General features: G+C 44.7%; 1 protein-coding gene across 1 annotated transcript; it reads left to right on the plus strand.

Moving 5' to 3' along the window:
* The first annotated feature begins 7664 nt into the window (after positions 1-7664).
* EDN1 (endothelin 1) lies at positions 7665-15009 on the plus strand. The gene is made up of 5 exons (XM_033154577.1): positions 7665-8153; positions 9982-10144; positions 11827-11973; positions 12628-12741; positions 13909-15009. The coding sequence occupies exons 1-5, from the start codon at positions 8102-8104 to the stop codon at positions 14048-14050; spliced, it is 618 nt and encodes a 205-aa protein (XP_033010468.1). The 5' UTR covers positions 7665-8101; the 3' UTR covers positions 14051-15009.
* The last annotated feature ends 5440 nt before the right edge of the window (positions 15010-20449 follow it).

Genomic DNA, 20449 nt, shown 5'->3' on the forward strand with positions numbered 1-20449 from the left:
TAGGTACCAGCGGGAAGGTAAATGGCGTTCCTGTGCGCTGCTCTGGTTCGCCAGAAGCAGCTTAGTCATGCTGGCCACATGACCCAGAAGCTGTATGCCAGCTCCCTCGGCCAGTAAAGCAAGATGAGCGCTGCAACCCCAGAGTCGTTCGCAACTGGACCTAACGGTCAGGGGTCCCTTTACCTTTTACTCTGAATATATTTTACGTTGGGTATCAGACCTTGGCTATAAACACCCGGGAACCTATCAGATCCTCTCTCCCATCATCTGCTGACATATGGATAAGGCAAGAAGGCAGTGCCACACATCCCATCAATAAAAACGCTGTAAAGAAATCCCACTGCTGCTGATGCACTCCCAAATTCTAGCTTGCATTGACTCTGTTCCCTGTTTGCTAATACGGTGTGAAAGTTTAGAGCAAAGCGCCACCGTGTGGCCTGATGTATTCACTAAAGTAGAGTCCCTTGAATAGCATCTTTTGATTTTTCTAGGTGTAACGTATGTAATAGCAGGCACAGGCCAAAAAAAGAGAGAGCTCATAACGACAGGCAGCCTTACAATGCAAAAACAAAACAAAACCCACAACCAACAACCCCCCCCCACAAACACATTTAAAAGAGGTATATGTTAATCAGCCCAAGGCCTGGTTGAAAAGCAATGCTTTTGCCTGGCGCCTAAAGGTATATAGTGAATAATCATAGTCCAGCAACATCTGGAGGGCCAGCCTTGCTCTACAGCCATGAGAAAAGATGCAGGTGGCTCTTGCATGCTGGTCTACCAGTTCAGAACTTCAATTGCTGTTCTCTCCATCCTCCTTTCTTCCCTATCTTCCTGCTGTGTGGGGGCAGAACTAGCTCTTTGCTTCCTGCAGCAAGCATGAGGGGCAGCATGGCGTGGAGGGGAAATGCCGAGATAGGTTTCAGAGGCTTAAAACTGAAACTGCTTGTGTGTGGACAAATGCACACAAATGCGCACTGGAAACAATAGAGCCAACTAGGCATGAATGCCCTGGTGTGGACACAGCTGACAATCCTCCATCTGGTGGCAGGGCAGACACTAGAATTCATGCATGGGCATAGCCGGGGGTGGGGGAGATAAATAAAAATACTTAACTAAAGCTTGGTTCTGCCCCCCCACCCAATATAAGTCCTGCCCTCCCAACATAAATCCTGGCTACGCCCATGGACTCATGGGCATCCAATGAAGATGAATGTTGGAAGATTTAGGACAGTTAAAATGTTGCTGGAAACCACAGGAGGGGAGGGGACTCTTCTGCCCATGTTCAGCTTGTTGGGTTTCCCACAGGCATCTGATTGACCACTGTAAGAACAGGATGCTGGACTGGGTGGGCCAGGGGCCTGATCCTGCAGGCTATTGTCCTGTTCTTATACAAGAGGTATATCAACCTTTCGTCTGTGGCACTGGAGGAATGCAATGAGCATTAATGAGATATCACCCAGGAATGCATGCGTGGGAAGAAACATACTTGCTGGCAAGGAAACACAAGTATTACATCTGGGGTTTTCAAAGGCTGACCAGATAGCTTCAGAACAACATGGTTATCAGCACACTGGCACACGCACACTGGGATAAACATGGTATATGAGTAAATGAGTGAGTGAGTGTCAATTCCCCCCCACCCCACTCCCTGCCACCATCTTCCATCTTTCCATAAACACATTTATTTGGCTACGTTCTGGTGATGCCAACCTTTCTCTGGCAAGCCCCATCCTTTAAATATTTGTGACACAGAGTGTAGTGGGGGTGGGGGGAGTGCAGGTGGAGAGCGATAAATGCAAGTTACAGGTTACAGAATCACAGCAGTTGTACCCCATTTTTAAAGATACTAATATAGAGCCATCAATAGCTCTTGGCATACAATGACAGATAACGCCCTAAGAACTTGACTCTCTTGTAAACAGACGTTTCATTCAGACCAAAAAGACCTCTGAGGATCAGGAGGTCTGGGCTGCCTTGAATAAGCACCTTTCCAATAGTTTGCAATTTAGCAGCAACTTCACAGCAGAAAGCGGGCCAGTTGGAGCCCCCCCCCCTTATCTTTTTTCTTATCCCCATATAAGAGAGAGAGGGAAGGAGGATTACACACAATGTCACCTTCCAAAGATCAGGCATGTCAGGTCCCTGCCCCAACAGGTTTACAATCTAAAACAAGCACAGTGAAATGGAAGAGGGGAGGGAAGCATGTGATTTCGTTCAGGTTCCTGTACTTAGGCTTAGTTACAACAGTGACAAGAGGGGTAAGCCAAACCTGAACCATACATGCTATAATAAGCCCTTGTTTCCACACCTCTCCCGCCCCGTCGAAAAAGTGGCCATTTTGCTCGCTCTGTGCAATGCAGCAACGCAGCTAAGCCCCGCAGGGTCTTCGCTTTTGGTTTCCCTTTCTATCTCCGTGTTTCTTTTGAATTCTGGAGCTTCCCGCTCTCCTTTTGTTTGCTTGAAAAGGCTCGGAAATAATGCACACGGTGTTTTTGAAACCACTCTCATTCTTTCCCTCAAGTCAGGGGAACATTCATCCCCTCATAATTAGGGTGTCTGTCAGTCAGTCCTTTCCTCCCACCCCCACCCCCACCCCCGGCCAATTGTCCCCCAATTGAAGCTCCTCTCTCACCTATTGTCTCCTTGCAGCATCTCCGTGAGGAGACTCGCGGGATTAGCGGGGCTTTGAAGTCGCTTCCCGGGCTCCAGGCCCGCCCTCGCGAGCAAGGCCGTACGTGGGTATTCTTCCAACTTCAAACATCCTGCGGAGTTCGGTACCTAATTACAGCCGTTGCCTTTGCAGGGTCTGAGCTTTTAAATGGCAGCGGGCCATGGCAGCATACTTTTTTTTTGAAGGGGGGGGGTCTGCCCGGCTTTCAAACGGTGAGCATCCCCCTGAAAGTGATGCAAACTGACAAGACTATGGCACTTTGGAATGACCACATGGCCGAAGCTTTTGAGCAGCTGGGCTCTCCAGCTGGAAATGGGGGAAAGGGTGCAGTGGAGCACAATAGATTTGGGCTTTTGCCCACCATACAAGAGAGCTTTGGTTTCTTTGCCTCGTTTCCCCTACACATCACCCCCCCCCCATGCAATTTATCTTTTATTATTGCTGCTATTATTATTATTATTGCATTTCTATCCCACCCCCTGCCAGGGGACATAAGGTGGCTTTCATATTTTTCTTCCTCCCTGTTTTATCCTCGCAACGGCCCTATGAGGTGGGCTAGGCTGAGAGGCAGCGACCGGCCCAGGGTCACTCAGTGAGCTTCATGGCCAAAGGAGGGATTTGAACCCTGGTCTCCCAGGTCCTAGTCCAGCAGTCTTAACCACTACAATACACCAGCAATGTCAGGCTGCTGTTCAAAGCACAGGAGCAAGGCTAAGGGGCGGGGGGAAAGGTGGCCGAAGTAGCTTCATTAAAACCGGGGTGGGCGTGGGGGAAATAGCCATCTTTGGGCAACCAGATAACAATTTTAAAGTAAGAGATGCTTCGGGGTAATTAGGACTGCAGCCTTTCCATCAGTCTCTGCTGCTGTGTGTTTAACAGCAGCTATGATTCTGCAGGAATTAGCAGGCCAAACTACCGTATTCTCATTGCTCTATGTTCAAGTTGCTAAGATCAATAGAAGAGCCCCATTGAATCAGAGCAAAGGGCGCTTTAGGCCAGTATCCCCGTTTCCCCCAGTGGCCAAACATTGTGGGCAGTCCACAATCATGCCATTCAATTCATTTTATTACCCCCCAGTTATTTATATCCTGTACAGTGTATTTCAGAATACAAATCCTTCCGAGCTTGTTAAAACACGCACCATGCACACCTACACAGCCACAGCAACATGTAATAAATCAGAAGGATTCTTCCTGCAGGGCAGGTAGTTGTCAGTGGCCTTGTGGGAGAGGAGCTAGAAGTGAAGGAGGCTTCTGGTGGGGAACCTGTGAGCCTCCAGATACTGCAGGACTACATATCCCATCCTGCCCGCCCCCCAACCATTAACCATACTAGATGGAACTGATGGGAACTGGAGTTCCGACCACACCTGAAGCTGCCACAGGGTTTCCATCCCTGGGCGAAACTTTCTCAACCAGCCAGCGACAAAGATTAAAGTTGCTCCCCTTTCTTCCCAGTCAGGTGGTGGGAGCATTACTTGGGGGAGTGGGATGTGCAAGGCGCATGAAGAGGACTGGACTGGTTTTGCAGGTCAGAGCTTCCTCATCCCTGCCCTATTGCTATGGAGGCAAAACAGGGTCATTGGAAAAGAAGGTAGTGACCCATACAAACTATGAGGGTTCCTTAGGTAGGCTGAAGCAGGGAACTTTGCAAATCAAAACAATACTTTAAAAAACCTAGCTTCACAAGAACTCGTAACTTTACAGGATACACACACACACAGAGAGAGAGAGAGAGAGAGAGGTGGCAGGAGGGTAAGAAACTGGATTATACAGTTAAGTGCTAATTGTGACCCTCCCAAGCGTTTTGTGGGTCTTTTTATGTAATTAAAGGTAGGAGGGCACAACGAGTGAGGAGCAGCAGTTTAAGCCTTCTCTCCACCATAGTTTGTATAATATGTAACATGCAGAACACCCAGTGCTATTTTTCTAGAAAAAGAGGTGACTGAGGTCATTCCGAACTTCTCCCTCGTTCTCTCAGAATGGCAGTGCGCCCATCTGAGAGGCAATGGATCTGAGTTCCAGTGAGTTCCAGCTGAAAATGGCCCTGATTACATCACATAATAATATAAATGTGAAGCTGGGATGACAGTGGAGGAGGAATAATACCACAGTGATAAACCGGAGGTACCTTGCAGCCATTTAATTAGAGCCATACAGAGAGGAAGGTAGTGTAGTAACTGGTGCAAACGACTAATTGCCTCTTTCAAGGTTTGGTCTTAGGGCAGTGGGCTCTATTGCTTCTCTTGGAGCCCCTAGCAAATTGCCCCAACATCACCCATTGGTAGTTTCAAAACAAAATATTTATAATCATCTAAATGTAACCCTTTTCAAAATAATAAAAACCCCACAAATGCCTTTTTCTCCTTCCTTGTCTAATATTCATACACTGCTGCGCAATCAAAATACCTTTGCCAACGCACACTCTTTCCTCCAGCAAGCCCGATGCATTCCAAAAGAAAAGAAATGCATTGATGATTCACTTGGATTGTAGATGCACTTCCTGAAATAAGAAATCTTGGAAACAACCCCAAACACCCATAAAAAAAAATATGGCACATCATTAAGCAACAGACTTGGCAAGATCAAACATGCTTATGACACAGAAAACTGATTAAGGTTAAGAGGTACTCTTGTTTCATGCAGTAGTGTTGTCCATTTTTTATTTTTTTATTTTAAAAATCACGGAACAAAGGCTATCGGTGGCTAATAGCAATGTTGGCCATGCACTACTTCTGAATGCCTCTGGATGCCATTTGCTGTGGCTCACAAGTGGGGAGACTGCTTTTGCCCTCGGGTACTGTTTGCAGGCTTTGCACAGGCATCTGTGAGAAATGGGATGCTGAGCTAAATGGTCCTTTGCTTTGATTCCAGCAGGACTTTTCTGATATTCTTAAGTACAGTTGCATTTTTAGTAATGTTTTGCCAATTTGCCATTAATAAAAAACAACAACCCTCCAATTGCAATATACCAGAACTGGGGGAACCTCCCCCCCCCCCAACAACTCGCATGGTTGTTGAAACCACTGGCTGGGGCTGCCGGGAGCTGGAGTCCAGTAACACCTGAAGGGCCACAGGTGAACCACACCTGTTATAAAGGCCTTAAGATTTAATAAACTCTGGTCTTGAATACACATAGAAAATGGGGCACTTGCTACCTCTATCTCATTCCTTCTTTACAAATAAATTGCTTGTAGAATGAGCAAAATGAAGTACGCCACACACACCAGGCATAGTTAGTTTATGGATCTGGGATAGCTCCGTTGGTAGAGCATGAGGCTCTTGATCTCAGGGTTGTGGGTTCGAGCCCCACGTTGGCACAAGATTCCTCCATTGTCAGGGGTTGGACTAGATGACCCTCACGGTCCCTCCCAACTCTACAATTCTGCAATTCTACGAGTTCATGACCACAAACTGCAGTGGTGGTAGCTGGTGTAGTTGGTTGCTAAAAGCAGAGGCCTAGGAAGGTCAGGTGGTACCCGGTACGGAAAATTTCTTGTCACCCCTGCATTGATTCCCCCCCCTGCAAAAATGGTTTTACGTTATTTCATATTTTCTTACAAAGGAATAATAACAAGTAATAATAATAATAAACTTTTATTTATATCCCGCCCTCCCGGGCCGAAGTCGGGCTCAGGGTGGCTAACATCAGATACATAACATTGGTATAAAATCAAACAATAATTAAATTACCTCCTAAAAAAATCTCAGAATCAAATTAAAGTCTAATTAGATGGCTTTCCACAGGGTTAGGGTTGGGAACAGTAAGTGCTCCACTGAACTGAAATTTCAGCCTTCACGACATAGGAAAACAGCCAAGTAAACAGCTATTTTGGTGGAGGAGGGTCAAGATATTAACCGATATGCATGAAATTTCATATATAGCTATATAATCCCTAGTATAGTAAGATAAGACATTTGGAGCAGAAATTTTCAACAAAAAAAAGTTTCTTATAAACCGCCCTAGTAGGGCAGTTGTTCCTTGATAATTTGTCACCCCCTTCATTATGGAACATGGGGAGGTCCGCCCCCTACGCCCCCCTTGCTACGCCCCTGGCTAAAAGGCAATTAGACAAATCCACAGGTATTAGACCCCACCCCCACCCTTTGCCATGCTAGCTAAAAATGGAACTATTGCCGTCTGTACTCAGAGGCCGTGTCACTGGGATTGCTACATGCTGGAGCCAGGACAAGATAGTACTCTCTCTCTCTGTATCCTTCTTGCGAGTTTCCAAGGGTAGCTGATTGGCGACTGACGAAAACAGGGCGCCAGACTGGATGGAGCTTTTGTCTGATCTGGGAAGATTATTATTATTATTTTATCCATAAAAAGTTCTTACAGTATTTCACTATCCAACTGAATACTCCCAGGCACGTTTGCAATGCGTAGACCCGGAGCCTTGAAATGAACTAAAAACGTAGGGAATCTGAGGCTTGCCAGAGGTTGCATGAGCCCAACTCCCACAATCCCTGACCACTGGTCATGATAGCAGTGGGACTGGCCACAGGTCCCTTCCCCCCCCCCCCCATTTCAAGGCTGCCCTGCAAGCTGGGAATGTTAAAGGGGTGCCTAATGAATGCAGGGGGTAGGGGTGGGCATTCCAGGTGTTGCTGGCCCCCCATCAGCCTCAGCCAGCATGGCCAATGGTCAGGGATGATGGGAGTCCAGAAACATCTCGAGGGACCCCGCAGTGAACCCCCCCCCCAATCAATGAATGGCTTAGGATACTGATGATGGAGATGTATTTTCCTTTGGCTAACTCATGCATATAATGGAATGTAGCCTTTTGCATATATTGGGGGGCAATTTCCTGTGGCTTCCCAGCTCCCGCCTTTTAAAATCTGACCCGAAAGAAATCCTACTGCCATTTCTAAGCACGGGCAGCGGGCCAAAGCCCACCAGGCGCAGCAGAGGCCGCGGCGGTGCGCCCCCTGGTGGCCGCGCGCTGGAGGTGCCCTTGGCCCGCGGGATTTCGGTCTTTCCGAAAGGTCTGCTCCGGGTATTTATTTTCCTGTGCAAACCCTGCCCCTGCCTTGCCAGACGGCGTCTGCCTCAGAAGCTCGCAGCGATTTCCTCCCGAGCCTGCCCTTATCTCGCTCTGCACGTTGCCTCTCGGTGACTAATGACACAATAACATTGTCTCGGGATAAAATAAAGTAGGAGCGCTGTTTACTCCGCTCTGTAGGGGAGCGGTATAAAAGGAGCCGCCGAGAGCCAGGGCAGGCAGAAGCTCGCAGGGAGCCTCGCTGCAACACGGAGACACAGCCTCACTGCTGCCTAGCGGATTGCGGAGTCCTTTCGTCCTCCTTGGGATCCTTGGTGAGCAAGCACATTCGCTCTGCTACTACCTGCAACCTGCTGCGGGAGCAAACAGGGTTTAAAGAGGGAGTTCCATTCGCGTTCCTTGGGTTTACCAGAAGAGTCGTCGGAATGGATTACACGCGACTGATCTTTCCCTTGCTCTTTGTGATCAGCCACACAGGTAAGCTGAGGAATCCGCTGCGCTTTCTTTATTTCTTTTTTCACCTCCCTCCCCGGGGGGGGGGGGGAGATAATGCATGCTACTCCTACCCCCTCCACTCCCGTTTTCCCAAGTTCCCACTGCAAGCGTACCTACTAGGTCAAGAGTGTACATTTGCTGGTAGACTGCGTCCAGCCGAGGAAGAGTGATAAGGCTCCGAGGTCACTGGTCTGAAACTCTTTCCAGGTATCCGCCCACGGTCTTCTACCTGTGCGCTGGCTTCTTCGCTTCGCTTGCTGCCAAGGTGTTAAGGAGCGCCTCGGCTGCGATCCACAAGGCAGTTAACCCGGAGTGGCTGGTTTTAAACCAGAATCCTCCCTCTGAGAGTTAACGTGATCTTATGGCGGATAAATGTTTGATGGTATGTGCACCACACACCGCCAGAAAATTCGATTATTTAAAGGGTTTTTCTTTTATATGCCCCGTCTCATCCCTTCGAGTGGATTTTCTCGACCTCGTTTAATCTCTACGAATAATTCTGCATTGACATGTTGAGCCCGGGGAGGTAACCTGGATGGCATTTAGGACTAAGGGCATTCTGGTTTTACCGCACTCCTCTGCAGAGCTAAGTGGTCCATTTCTTTGAACAGACTTTGGCATGCTTAACCGTCCGTAGAAAAGACACCCACAAACTCCAAATCCGGTGATAATTACAAGCGGCCTGACCCTGCCCATGCCTACTCGGAAGTAAACCCTAATAATAATAAAAAGGTAGCCTACCGCTAGCCCGTCCATTGCCTAGAAATCGCAAATTGTCTTACCTGATCTGATTCTGGCTCCGTTTTAGCCTCCGTAGCATACCCATACCTACGCTGCACACACATTATTCGAAAGATGCTAAAGGATCTCATTTTCCCTCTTAGTGAGCATCTTCAGAATAAGCGCAGCAGGGACTCTGGATTCGCCTATTTAATGGAGCTCGTTGCGATTGTATGAATTCAAGGAGTCGACCGAGCTACCCTCCTTAGACATACTGGGGAAGAAGCCCCCACTGAATACAAGGGTTGCTTCCCAGTAGGCTAGGTTACGATTTTTCCAGAGGTGCCAACTTGAATAAAATATTTTTTGGGGGGGGGGGGGGGAGATAAGCCTTGTCCCGCAGGATCCTCCACAAGAAGCCACACGCACACAGCATTTGAATGGCAATGCCCATCAACTGGGGCGGGGGCGGGCACTGGCGGTGACCCCCTCAAATATTTTATTGGGGAGGCGAAGGGACCTCGGCCGCCTAGGAGTTGGTTCCTATGTCACGCAGGATCAGGAGTTGAGGGAAAGCGAGGTGGAGTGGAGTGGAGGGGCGGCGATGAACTGGGTCTAAAGGGCCGCCGAGACGCACTGCGCCCCCCCAGAGGGCATCACCAAGGCAGCCACCGCTCCGGCTCTGTGGTTCCTCCAACAATGCGTGAAATGGATTTAGGACTGATCAGTTGCTTGCATGGCGCCATAAAACAGAAGCACTCCGGTTTAAAACCCCTTGCGCTCCATCCCCCTTAGATTTCCCCTTCCTCTGGTGGTTCGGATCAATAACGCCAGCCAAAAAAAGCTGCGTCTTTATTATCGGCCACGTGGAGAAAGTTGCCCAGTAACGACGATCGCCGCCGCGTGTCCCTGATAAACCTTGCGCTGCCCTGAGCGTCTCCTGCGAGCTCGCCCTCCAGGCATGGCAGCTGCTCCCGTCTCCTTTCCGAATAGCGCGCCTTCCCTCCCAGCCAGCTCCGATAGGAGCGCCTGCCTGTCTCGTGGCTTCTTTTCCCCTTTGCTCAAGCGCTCCTCTTTCTCTCTCCTGCAGCTGCTGCAGACGCTGAGCTCGGCGCCTCCGAGAGCGCCCAAAGGCAGCCTTCGAGCGCCCCCTGGCCGCTGCGCAGGTCCAAGCGCTGCTCCTGCTCTTCCCTGATGGATAAGGAGTGTGTCTATTTCTGCCACCTGGACATCATCTGGATCAACACTCCCGAGTGAGTACTGCCTCCTCCTTGGAACTAAGCCATTTATGCAGTTTATTATTATTATTATTATCGCGGTGAGGTTGCTGCTTGCGGTTGTGGCATAATTAGCCGGCTAATTCCTCCTTTAAAATAACTGCCATCAGCTCATCTGTCTGGTGCTCTCTCTGGGCCATAATCGCAGCACCAGCCTGGTACCAAGCGGAAGGCTAAGTGTATCTTAGACTTTGCATAGCTCTAGTCGAAAAAAAATCATAACAACTCTTAAGTTGTTTTTTTTTTAAAGCAATTAAGCACCAAAGCATTTCATGTTGGTGCAATAAAAGTACAAATCAAGGCATTGCTTTCTGAAAGTATCACTTCACTAATAGTAGCTTTATTGGATTCAGATGTAACTCTCGCAAAGTCCAAAAGGGCTTACTCCCAAGTGTAGGATTGCAGCCTTAATGGTTGCGACTGTAATCCCTGAAACCAGTGGGATTTAAGTAGCTTTATTGGTGCATCCTAGGGTATTCTAGGACGCTTCTTAATGACAGCAGAAGAAGACTTGAAGTAACATGAATAATGCTGAGGGTTCAATTTTACTTCCAAGCGAGTAGTGGCTCATTATATGGAACAAGGTTTGCTTATGAATAGACATGCTTTTCGTGCTATTCTGGTCCTAAACAAATTTTAAATTCTTCTGAAAAGAATTTGTACTAGGCTGCTTAATGGCAAAAAAGTTAAAGCCAGTTAAATTGTTTTGTTTTGGGATTGTGTGTGCATTGGGGTAGGGTAAAAGAGTTGATTCGCCCAGAAACAAAATAATTGGCAGCGTTGGGCTGAAATTTGTTACTGGATTGCAGCCAAGAAGGGAGGGGGAGGAATATCTTTAGCACATTCCGCTAAGACAGAATCTAGTCAAAAATTCTTTCAGTGGCTCCTTGCTGGCTCAGCATAATGTGTGGAAGGACCATGGTTAATCAGCATTAGAGATTAGCAAAGAAAGGCCAGGAATGCTGTTGTCCAAAGAATTGTGTTGTATAATTAAAAGCACCATTGATAAGTGTGCTGAAATGTATCTTTAAAAACCACCATCTGGCACTAACATCACCAATAGCATTTTAATTAGTTGGCTTAATAGTGTAATAATTGGAAGGAGGTCTTCATTGCTAAATAGACATGAATGGTGCAACTTATTAGTGTATTGAATTGGGAGAGAGCTCATTGCATGCTGATGAAGATGCATAATGAATCTTGAATTTTAACACATCTCGCACAGCACACTGAATTCTGAATTTTAACACGTTTCGCACAGTGTGCAGAAGCAAACTTGGGGTTTGTCTTCAAGTAGGGACGTCTCATTGACAAGTGTAGGCCTACATATTTGATGCCAGCGTTTGCAAACATCAGTTTGTCTTGGTCACACGCTATTGTGCTCCTGAAAATGAAATTTGTAAAGTGGCTCTAGGAGTCAGCCTAAATATGGGTTTCCTCAAGTTTCAGTTGTGGCAACTAACATTTGCTAAAATGCAGACTGCTGTTGCTCTTTCCACCAGCCTATGCAAATGTGTGTTAGAAGTCATTAGCAAACGTGAGTTTCAACCTTCGGTCTGACTAGAGTCCTTTTAAATCAACTCTCCTAACTTTTATTTCTATGAGTGAAATTAAACAGTTCTCTCCCTCTTCTCTCTCTCCCCTCCCTCCAACGATAGGCGAATTGTGCCATATGGGCTTGGGAGTCCTTCCCGAACAAGGCGGTCACTGGGAGATTTACCTCTTGGAAGACTTGGAAGATGCCAGTGTGCTAACCTAAAAGACAAGAAGTGCACAAGCTTCTGCGAGACTGGAAAAGAACACTGGTACGTTTTGGTTTGTTCTGTCCTCTTTCATCTGTGCTATAATGAATGGAGTGCTAGGTTCCAGTTTATTAGATACAGTCGTACCGTGTTTTGTGACTGGGATCCGTTCCGGAGCCCCGGCCGCTAGCCGAAAAGGATGCAGGGCAAAGCGCCACATCTGTGGATGCGTGCGGGGCGGTTTCCGCTTCTGTGCATGTGCGAGTGGCAAACCCAGAAGTAACCTGTTTCGGTACTTCCGGGTTTGCCGTGGACGTTCGCCAGAAAGGACGCTAGACGAGGCGGACATTTGCGGAGGTATTACTGTACTAGGATAAGTATACTATACACGAGTAAACCTGTGTGTGTGTAAAAGGCCACATTTTTAAAAAAAGGGGGGGGGAGCTTAAGTGTAGCCAAAGAACCAGAGTGGTATATAGAGTGTTGGGACTTACATAAGATTCAAATCTCCATTCAGCCATGAAACTCACTGGTGATCTTTGGTCTGTTAGTCCAGCATACCTGTTAGGTTCTTGTCAAGATAAAATTGGAGTGTTGACAAGTATGGAGAAAAGCTAGGGTAAAAAAAAAGAAATGTAATTGTTCATGATATGTAAAGCATGCAAATGTCCTCATAGCTGCACCTCTTCTGCTCTTTCCTTTTAAAAATATAAACAGGACTCAGTCCACCACACAGAAAGGCTGGAGAAATCTTAATAAAGATAGAGGTTGCAAAGGGCTTGGATTGAAGTGTGCGTTCAGACAACTGGCTAACAGCAAGAAAATGAGAAGGTGAGTTTGTTATTTGATACCCTGTGGGGGAAAGGGTTGGGTGAAAGAAATGTATGTGCAAGAGGGTATAAGCTGTGTTTAGTTCTCTTTAAAAAATCTGGGGAAAGTGAAGCCTTTTGGTAGCTGGGGTAGAATCTTTGCACCACAACATTTCCCCAACTGTTACCTTACACAGGTCGCTCATTGTAAGGAACAGACCGCTTCATGGAAACCAGGAAGTGTCAGGAACAGGACCTTGGATCGGATAGATTGGCATTCAGTTGAATTGCCTTTAGGCTGACTTGGCAGATGTATTTTGCTCATATGCAAGCATCTAATTAAGCACCAAATATGGTGCCTGAAATAAGTTTTCTCACAGACGAGACTGGCAGTGACCCTAAGGGGTGTTTCCCCCCCCCCCCTTTTAACTTTACCTGAAGCATATTGATCTCTTACTTTTGTGATTAATGTTGAGCTTTATCTTGCAGAAAGTAATCCCATTTAATAAATTTATGTAAATATCCTGCTTCCAAAATGGGTTTGGCACTTCAAAGTGCTAAGTCTCTTCAGGGGAGAAATCATGCCTATGCAGTCCTCACAATAAATTAAATCCTGGCTGTGGATGACTGCAAAGAGAGTTCCATGTATGGACACCAAAATATACTGCATATACACCATTTAATGTACATGGAGGCAGATTCTCATAATAAAAATTGAGGTGCAATGTGGGTTAGCTGTAATTCTTCCTTTTTGAAACTGCTGCTGCTTTTAACAGCAGACTGACACAGGGATTTAGCAAGTGAGCCTTCTACCATCCCTTTGCTCCTTGCCATAAAATATGGCAGACCTTTAGGGTTATATAGAATCAACTCAAATTAGTATAGCACAGGTTTTTCCCAAATGGGTCTCCAGCTGCTTTTGGACTACAATTCCCATCAACCCTGACCACTAGTCTCACAAGCTAGGGATGATGGGAGTTGTAGTAAAAAAAAAAGCTGGAGATCCAAGTTTGGGAAACCCTGCTATAGGAGTATGTGGATGTGTGTTTCGTTTAACATCTAAAAAGGGGGGAAGGAAAAAGTAGCAGAATTGCTATGTACAAGCATCTATACAATCTGGGTTACATGTGAATAGGAAGATCAGAATGTATGATCTCTCAATTTATTTAATGGTTTCTTGTTTCTGCAGGTTAGATGCCATCGGTAATAGTATCAAAGCGTCTTTTAATATTGCCAAACTGAAGAGCAGGCTGCACAAACCAAAGCAGATGAAGCATAACCGAACATATCAAAAGCAAAATATTTGGGAAAGTCTGAAGACAACGTCTTAGTGGAAAGATCACCAACCCTAATCCTCGAGTCATCACGAATTACTGACAAAGCATTGCTGAAGCTCTGTTTTGACTTCTTAACATTCCACTCCAGGAAAAGATCAAGGAGTGTTGTTCTAAATATTAACTCTCTGAAAGTAGAGGAGGGCCCAAATAAATCTTCCCTTTGGACAGATGACAAAGCAGTTAAACACTGCCATCTTCTTGGAATTCCATTGAATGGGTTGGGTCAAAAAACATCCCTTCAACTGGTTTTCTTTTTCGGTGGGCTGTCAGATGAAGAAAGGGCAAACCTGGGCCCCATTTCTTAAGAGAGGGTAAAATTGAAGCAGTGATCTTATTTGGTTTGGCAGGCTTCTCGAGATATAATGCAAGCTCTTTTGGGATCAAGAAGATCAGAAATGAAGAGGTCAAGATCTGAAAGAGAAGACTTGCATCGTTTTGACTTAAATTAAAATGGAAAATGACTGTGCTACTTTGATCAGGACACACATCCTACATGACAACTCTACCTCAAATGCTCTTATGTTGCACTCTTGCCAAAGTATTGTTATAACTTTTTTGTGTGTGTGACCTTCAAGCATCTGTTACAACCTCTTATTTTTTAATCATTCATAAATGCCAGTAGCTCGCCATTTTGTTCCTTCTGAACTTTCAAGGCTGCGGATAAAAATGGCCTTCTACACTCTGTGCTGACAAAGGAAAGAAACTAACAGGCCTCATCCTAAAGACGGCACAAATTCCTGGGAAGTAGATCTCACTGGCTTTCTGCTTTTGCAGTGCAATCCTATGTCTTAACTTGGAAGCAACTCCTGTTGAGTTCAATGGGACTTGCTCCCTGGTAAGTGTGTACAAGACTTCAGCCTCAGATAAGCAACCTTGGGGTTGATGTACACGGGCTTGGCAGAAATGAAGTTTAGCTGAACACAATAAACTGCATGAGCACTTAATGCAAGAGGAGATCTGATAGCATTTAGTGTGATGTGGATAACTGATATCCTAATAAGAGGTAGTTACTGCATTGGCGCGATCTCTTGAAATGGAAAGTCTGTATGGCAGCAGGTGGCTTAAAAATGAGACGAGAAAGCAGTGAATGTTCATAGCAGTGGATTTATCTATAAGACAATTCGCTGAATAAGGTCTGGATTGTAATTTTGTATGATGTGGCATATTTTTTAATCTATATATTGTATTTATATTCATGAAACTGACATTATATTTACCATGTTGAATATTCATTGAAACAGGCCATATTGGTCTATGCATGTCTTACGTATTTCTGTATGAAATTGGGGGAAATGCCTTATGTCTGTTAAGGTAAACATGTAAGAAATAAATATTTTTAACTACTGTACTGGACTTTCTTCATGGTGGTGATTTAGCTTCATTATAGACGCTGAAAGATTCATTCCAGGAGTTGAGGGACGCAGTATTTTGTATATTGTATATCCCACTTCTCTTAATAACAAAACCTTTGCTCTGTGTCAATAATTGGGAGGCTTGCCAATGACTGGGGGTGGGGTGGGGATAGTGTGGGGTGCTCTTATGCCTTTAACAGCAGTTTGTGTAGAAAAACAGGCAAACTTTTCACAACACAGAAGTGTTGGGTTATTTTCAGGTTACTTCTCTTTTTTCTAAACCAGGGCTAGAACCTTTAGGTGTTGCTAGACTACAACTCCTATCAGTCCCAGGTAGTGTGGCCAATGGTCAGAGATGATGGGAGTTGTAGTCTAACAACATCTAGAGAGCTAATGGTTCCCTGTTCCTCTAAAGCAATAGAAATTATCAGTTGATACTACCTTTTGTCTGTACTTAACATCAGTCCGTAATACAAATTATCAGCAGAATCAATGTTATTGGGTTCTCTTGCTCAGTACTACATTCCAGGCTAGTGTTATTTCCAACTATACCTGAGCAATAATGCAAAGATGTTATTGAACTCCCAATGTCCCTGTCTGTCGAAGAGTTGCAGCCCAGCCTTTGATTAACCTGTGCCTTTAATTACGGCGCAGGTTTCAGTATTTTTAGTTTTAAAAATTAAAAGATCCCTTTTATTATTGTTACAAAAACATAATTTTAAAAGGTTTTCAGTTACAGTTCCTCTAGCTATCTCTGGGTATAGGATTTAGTGACCTCTTTTGGGAGTAGGAAAGCTCCTCCCTTGACCCACACTTCCTTTTCAGCAACCGACCTTACCTGTAAAATAACAAATACAAACAAATTGGCTTCAAAAATATATATATGCAAAGCTTAAGTATAAAAATACCCAGCATGCTTGCCCTATCTTGCTGTGGAATCAAAAACCCAGAATCACCCTGCAGAGATTATGAGAAGTGTTTGCTGTATAGTTTCTGGTGCTCAGTTAATTTTTTTCTTTCTTTCAGAAGGCCTACCTGGGCATGTGATTTTAACATACTTAAATTTTATTAGATATAATTGCTTTAAAATGGCCTTTAACATTCGCTTTTATCAGTATTTTATTTTAAACAAACATTTGAGCTTGTCCTTTGTAAACTGCTTAAAATGTCAGCTTTCAAGTAAGCAGGATATACATTTTCTCAAATAAATAAATAAATAAAAATAACAATCTGCTGGGCTGGAGGGCACAACTGCCTGCCTCCCCACCCACCCACGTTGCCAGTGGCAGGGAGCTGCACAGAGGAAGTTGGCCGATACTGAGCCTAACCATTGGCCCTTCTAGGTCAGCATTGCCTACTCTGACTGGCAGCAGCACTCCAGAATTTCTGACGGGGAATTCCCAGTCTTACTCGGAGATACTGGAACTTGAACCCACCCAGGACCTTCCACATGCAAAATTAATGCTCTGTCGCTGAGCTACGACCCTTCCCCAAGTTCTCCCTCCTCTCTATTTTCTGCATCCTTGCTTTCCCTCCTTTTTCTCCTTTAACAGCCCCTTGAAGGTCAGAATTCAAACAGGTGCGGCCTTTCTCACCGTTACACCTGCAGTCTGGGAAAGGCTTCAGGGCCTAAAGGCAGAAGAGGAAGGCCTTGGCAGGAAGTTGGTGCTCCATGAGGTGAAGCAAGTGAGCAGCCTAGTGGGGGACTAGAAGCTGCTGAGGAAGGAGGCCCAGACCTTGACAACTTTCTCTCTCTGCTATCTCATGGGCCATTTCAGCAGGAGAGGCTTTCCTCACCACAGCGCTGTGGTGAAGGGAGAAGCTGCACCTGGCAGAGATTCCCCCCGCTCTTCATTCCCTTCTTCCATTACCCCGACATTGCCAGCAATCCAAATGCAACTCTTGCAATTCAGGTGAGATTTGGGATGCGTCTAGCTTGCGAAATTATTGGTGCTATTTTACACTGGTTTGACAGGATTTGGGCTTAATTTATCCAGAAAAAAGTTGGAGTAATCCAAATTATGATGCGGCATGACACAGGTGATGCTCTTGTGATGTTCCCAGTGCTTTTTTTTTTCTTGGGGGGGGGGGATGCAGGGGTACGCATACCCCTAAACATTTTGTGAATCTAAGTTTGGCCTCATTGAGGGGCAGTATTTTCAACATGAGAGTAGCCTACCCCTAAACATTTTTTAAGAAAAAAAAAAGCACTGGATGTTCCTAAATTGCAGTTGGCTCAGCCCAGCAAAATTTTCCCTCCAAGTCATAAAGAAAATGTCATTGATAGTGCGCTCAAGTGTTTACTACCGGTACTATGGTGAATAAGTGCACCCTCGACAATCTTTATTTTTCTTGTTTCTGTGAGGGGAGATGGGTCTACTCTAATGGTATTGGCTCCTAGGTTGACATCATCAGTGTCATGACACTATTAATAGTTTTCTTGTTAATCTGCTGTTTCTTTTTGTAGCTGATAATTTTTTGCTTAATGTAGCCATTCCTCCTCCAAACGTGCACAGAATGAGGCTGATAAAGGCTTATATAACAAAAACAATGATAGGTCAACTGGTATTTTCCCATCTAAAAAGAAAATCTTGAGTCATGTTCCTGGAAAAACCAATATGAACGCCATATATGGCTGTGTTTAATGGTAAGCTCCATCAATGGAATTTTTCAAAAAAACACTATAGACTTAAACAAAAAACGAGTTGTGCACACATTTTTTTTTAAAGGAAAACCTGTTGCTATGTTACAATTATATTTTCATTATGGTAAGTTCTAAGGCTGCAAACAGTTTAAATTGAGGATTAATCACCTAAGGGAGCAATTATGCATAAGAAACTGGTGTAAAGTAAGCTGGTGAAAATTAAGCCGGCATAAAGTTATGTTAGACCCAAATCCCATTCAGGAGCAAAGCTGCTGGTGGTTGAGGAGGCCAAAACCTGTCAGAGGGAAATAAAGTCTTTAAAATAGTTTAACTCACACTACCATTTATTGCAGGTCACATGACTGCATATCCATCTTAAATCCTCCATTCCTGGTCACATCTCACCCCTTTTGGGGGGATTTACGCTGGCCTTGAATTAGCCAGGTCTGGCTGAGCTAGGATAAGCAAGTTATATAGGTATATATTCAGCTAAACCAGCATTGGGGATTTGGCAGCAGCTAAACCAAGAATCTCTTGGCTCATTCAGAGATATGCTGCACAGTTAAACTGCTCACCCTAGCAGATCTTGTCATACAATCGCCCCTCCAAAACAAGTCTGCTCATTGGGGAAGCTACTGAGCTGTTGGGATACATTTGTTTCTGGATTTTGGCTGTGGGTTGCTGTTCTATTTAGGAAATGAAGAAAGAAAATATTAAGGACAGGTAACAATGTGTGGTACCTCTTGTTTATTACACTGTGTAGATTATCTTACACTTCCTCCAGGATCTAAACCCCATCCTCCTCCACTTATTTTGGATTTTGGTAATATGGAAACACATCTGAATGTAATAAAGTGATTTCAATTAAGTTAGGCCCGATGATTAATCGGCTAAAATTATTTAATTGTCCAACAGTTCTAGAAATTACTAACACTATGTGTGGTGTTCATTCGAAGCTAGCTCATGGGATTTGATGCTTGAGTTGGAAAATTAAAGCAGTACACCCTGGGGTAAAAACAAGTAAAACGAAATAGCTGATGATTTGCTACCTAAGAGGTGTTTTCCTCATGGTAGAATCAGTCTTGTTTCATTTATAAAACTGTTGGAGGAAAGGCACTTTTCTCATACAAATTATAATTAAATCTTAATATAGTCACAGTGGTACCTCAGTTAACAGACGCTTCAGGTTACAGATGCTTCAGGTTACAGAAATAGTACCTCGGGTTAAGAACTTTGCTTCAGGATGAGAACAGAAATTGGGTGGCAGCAGTGGGAGGCCCCATTAGCTAAAGTGGTGATTCAGGTTAAGAACAATTTCAGGTTAAGAACGGACCTCTGGAATGAATTAAGTTCTTAACCCGAGGTACCACTGTATTCAAATAGCCCTATGCCTACTTGAAAACTAAGTCTATCAAAACCAAGAGGACTGGCTCTAGAGAAAATATGTTTCAGCTGCTGAGGCGGGGAGAGGGATTGGTTTTAAATATTCCGTTGTTTCTGGTACAGAAATGTAGCATAGGATAATTTTCACCCCCTACACTTTGCCCCTTTTGCTCCCCCTCCCCTCTACTATCACATTAAACTATAATGAAGACAACATCACTGAATCAAGGGCAATCTGTTTTAAATGATGCAGGAGCATAGCCACTCATAGGGCCAAAATATTTCACTTTTTACTCCCAGCTATATATTTATTTGTTTAACAAAACTGATCTATCACGTGATTGCAAATAGAAGCTCTACCAAAACTGACATCCCATGATTGCAAATAGAACCTCTAAGGCGGTTTGCAAAAAATAAAATAAAAGAAACACAAAGATTGCTGAAAAAGACAGTTTGTTAAAAAGCAATTCAAATTATTACAATTAAAATCAAGAGTAAGCTACAAACAGATTAAGATCACTTTCAGCTTCTACATATCTAAATAGGCTTGCCTGAAGAAAAATGTTTTTAGCCAACACTGAAAAGGGCACAGTGAAGGCAAAGGCTTGATGTCGGCATGCTGCCATGCTAATTAATATCATGTAGCACCTGTAACAGTGACTATTCAACCACAGATCAAAGCAGCCAAGTGGACGCTTACTGGGTAAGGCAATCCGTCAAGGAAACTGGTGCCAAGCTGCTAAGGGCTTTATATACTAATAGCAACACCATGAACTTACCCAGTAACAAGCAATATTGCAAGCAAATGTCATATAGCTATGGAAAGTTTTGAGTCACCTTGGACGCCTCCCCCCAAATACAGATTTCTCAAAGTTGACTTAGATAATACTTTAACAGTGCAATTCTATAGAAGTCTACTCAGAAGCAAACCCTGCTGAATTCAGTGGGACTTCCCTCCAAGTGCGCTGCAGCTTAAGTGTTGGTGTTTGTTTATATGTTGAAAATGTTGCTTAA

The sequence above is a fragment of the Lacerta agilis genome, chromosome 7 (assembly GCF_009819535.1).
Source record: "Lacerta agilis isolate rLacAgi1 chromosome 7, rLacAgi1.pri, whole genome shotgun sequence".
Lineage (NCBI taxonomy): Eukaryota > Metazoa > Chordata > Lepidosauria > Squamata > Lacertidae > Lacerta > Lacerta agilis.

Excerpts from the sequence above, each read along its gene's own strand:
- EDN1 (XM_033154577.1), top strand. The coding sequence starts at position 8,102 with ATGGATTACACGCGACTGATCTTTCCCTTGCTCTTTGTGATCAGCCAC. Across the intron at positions 8,154-9,981 it reads CTTTGTGATCAGCCACACAG|CTGCTGCAGACGCTGAGCTC; the intron begins GTAAGCTGAGGA and ends TCTCTCCTGCAG. Across the intron at positions 12,742-13,908 it reads AACAGCAAGAAAATGAGAAG|GTTAGATGCCATCGGTAATA; the intron begins GTGAGTTTGTTA and ends TTGTTTCTGCAG.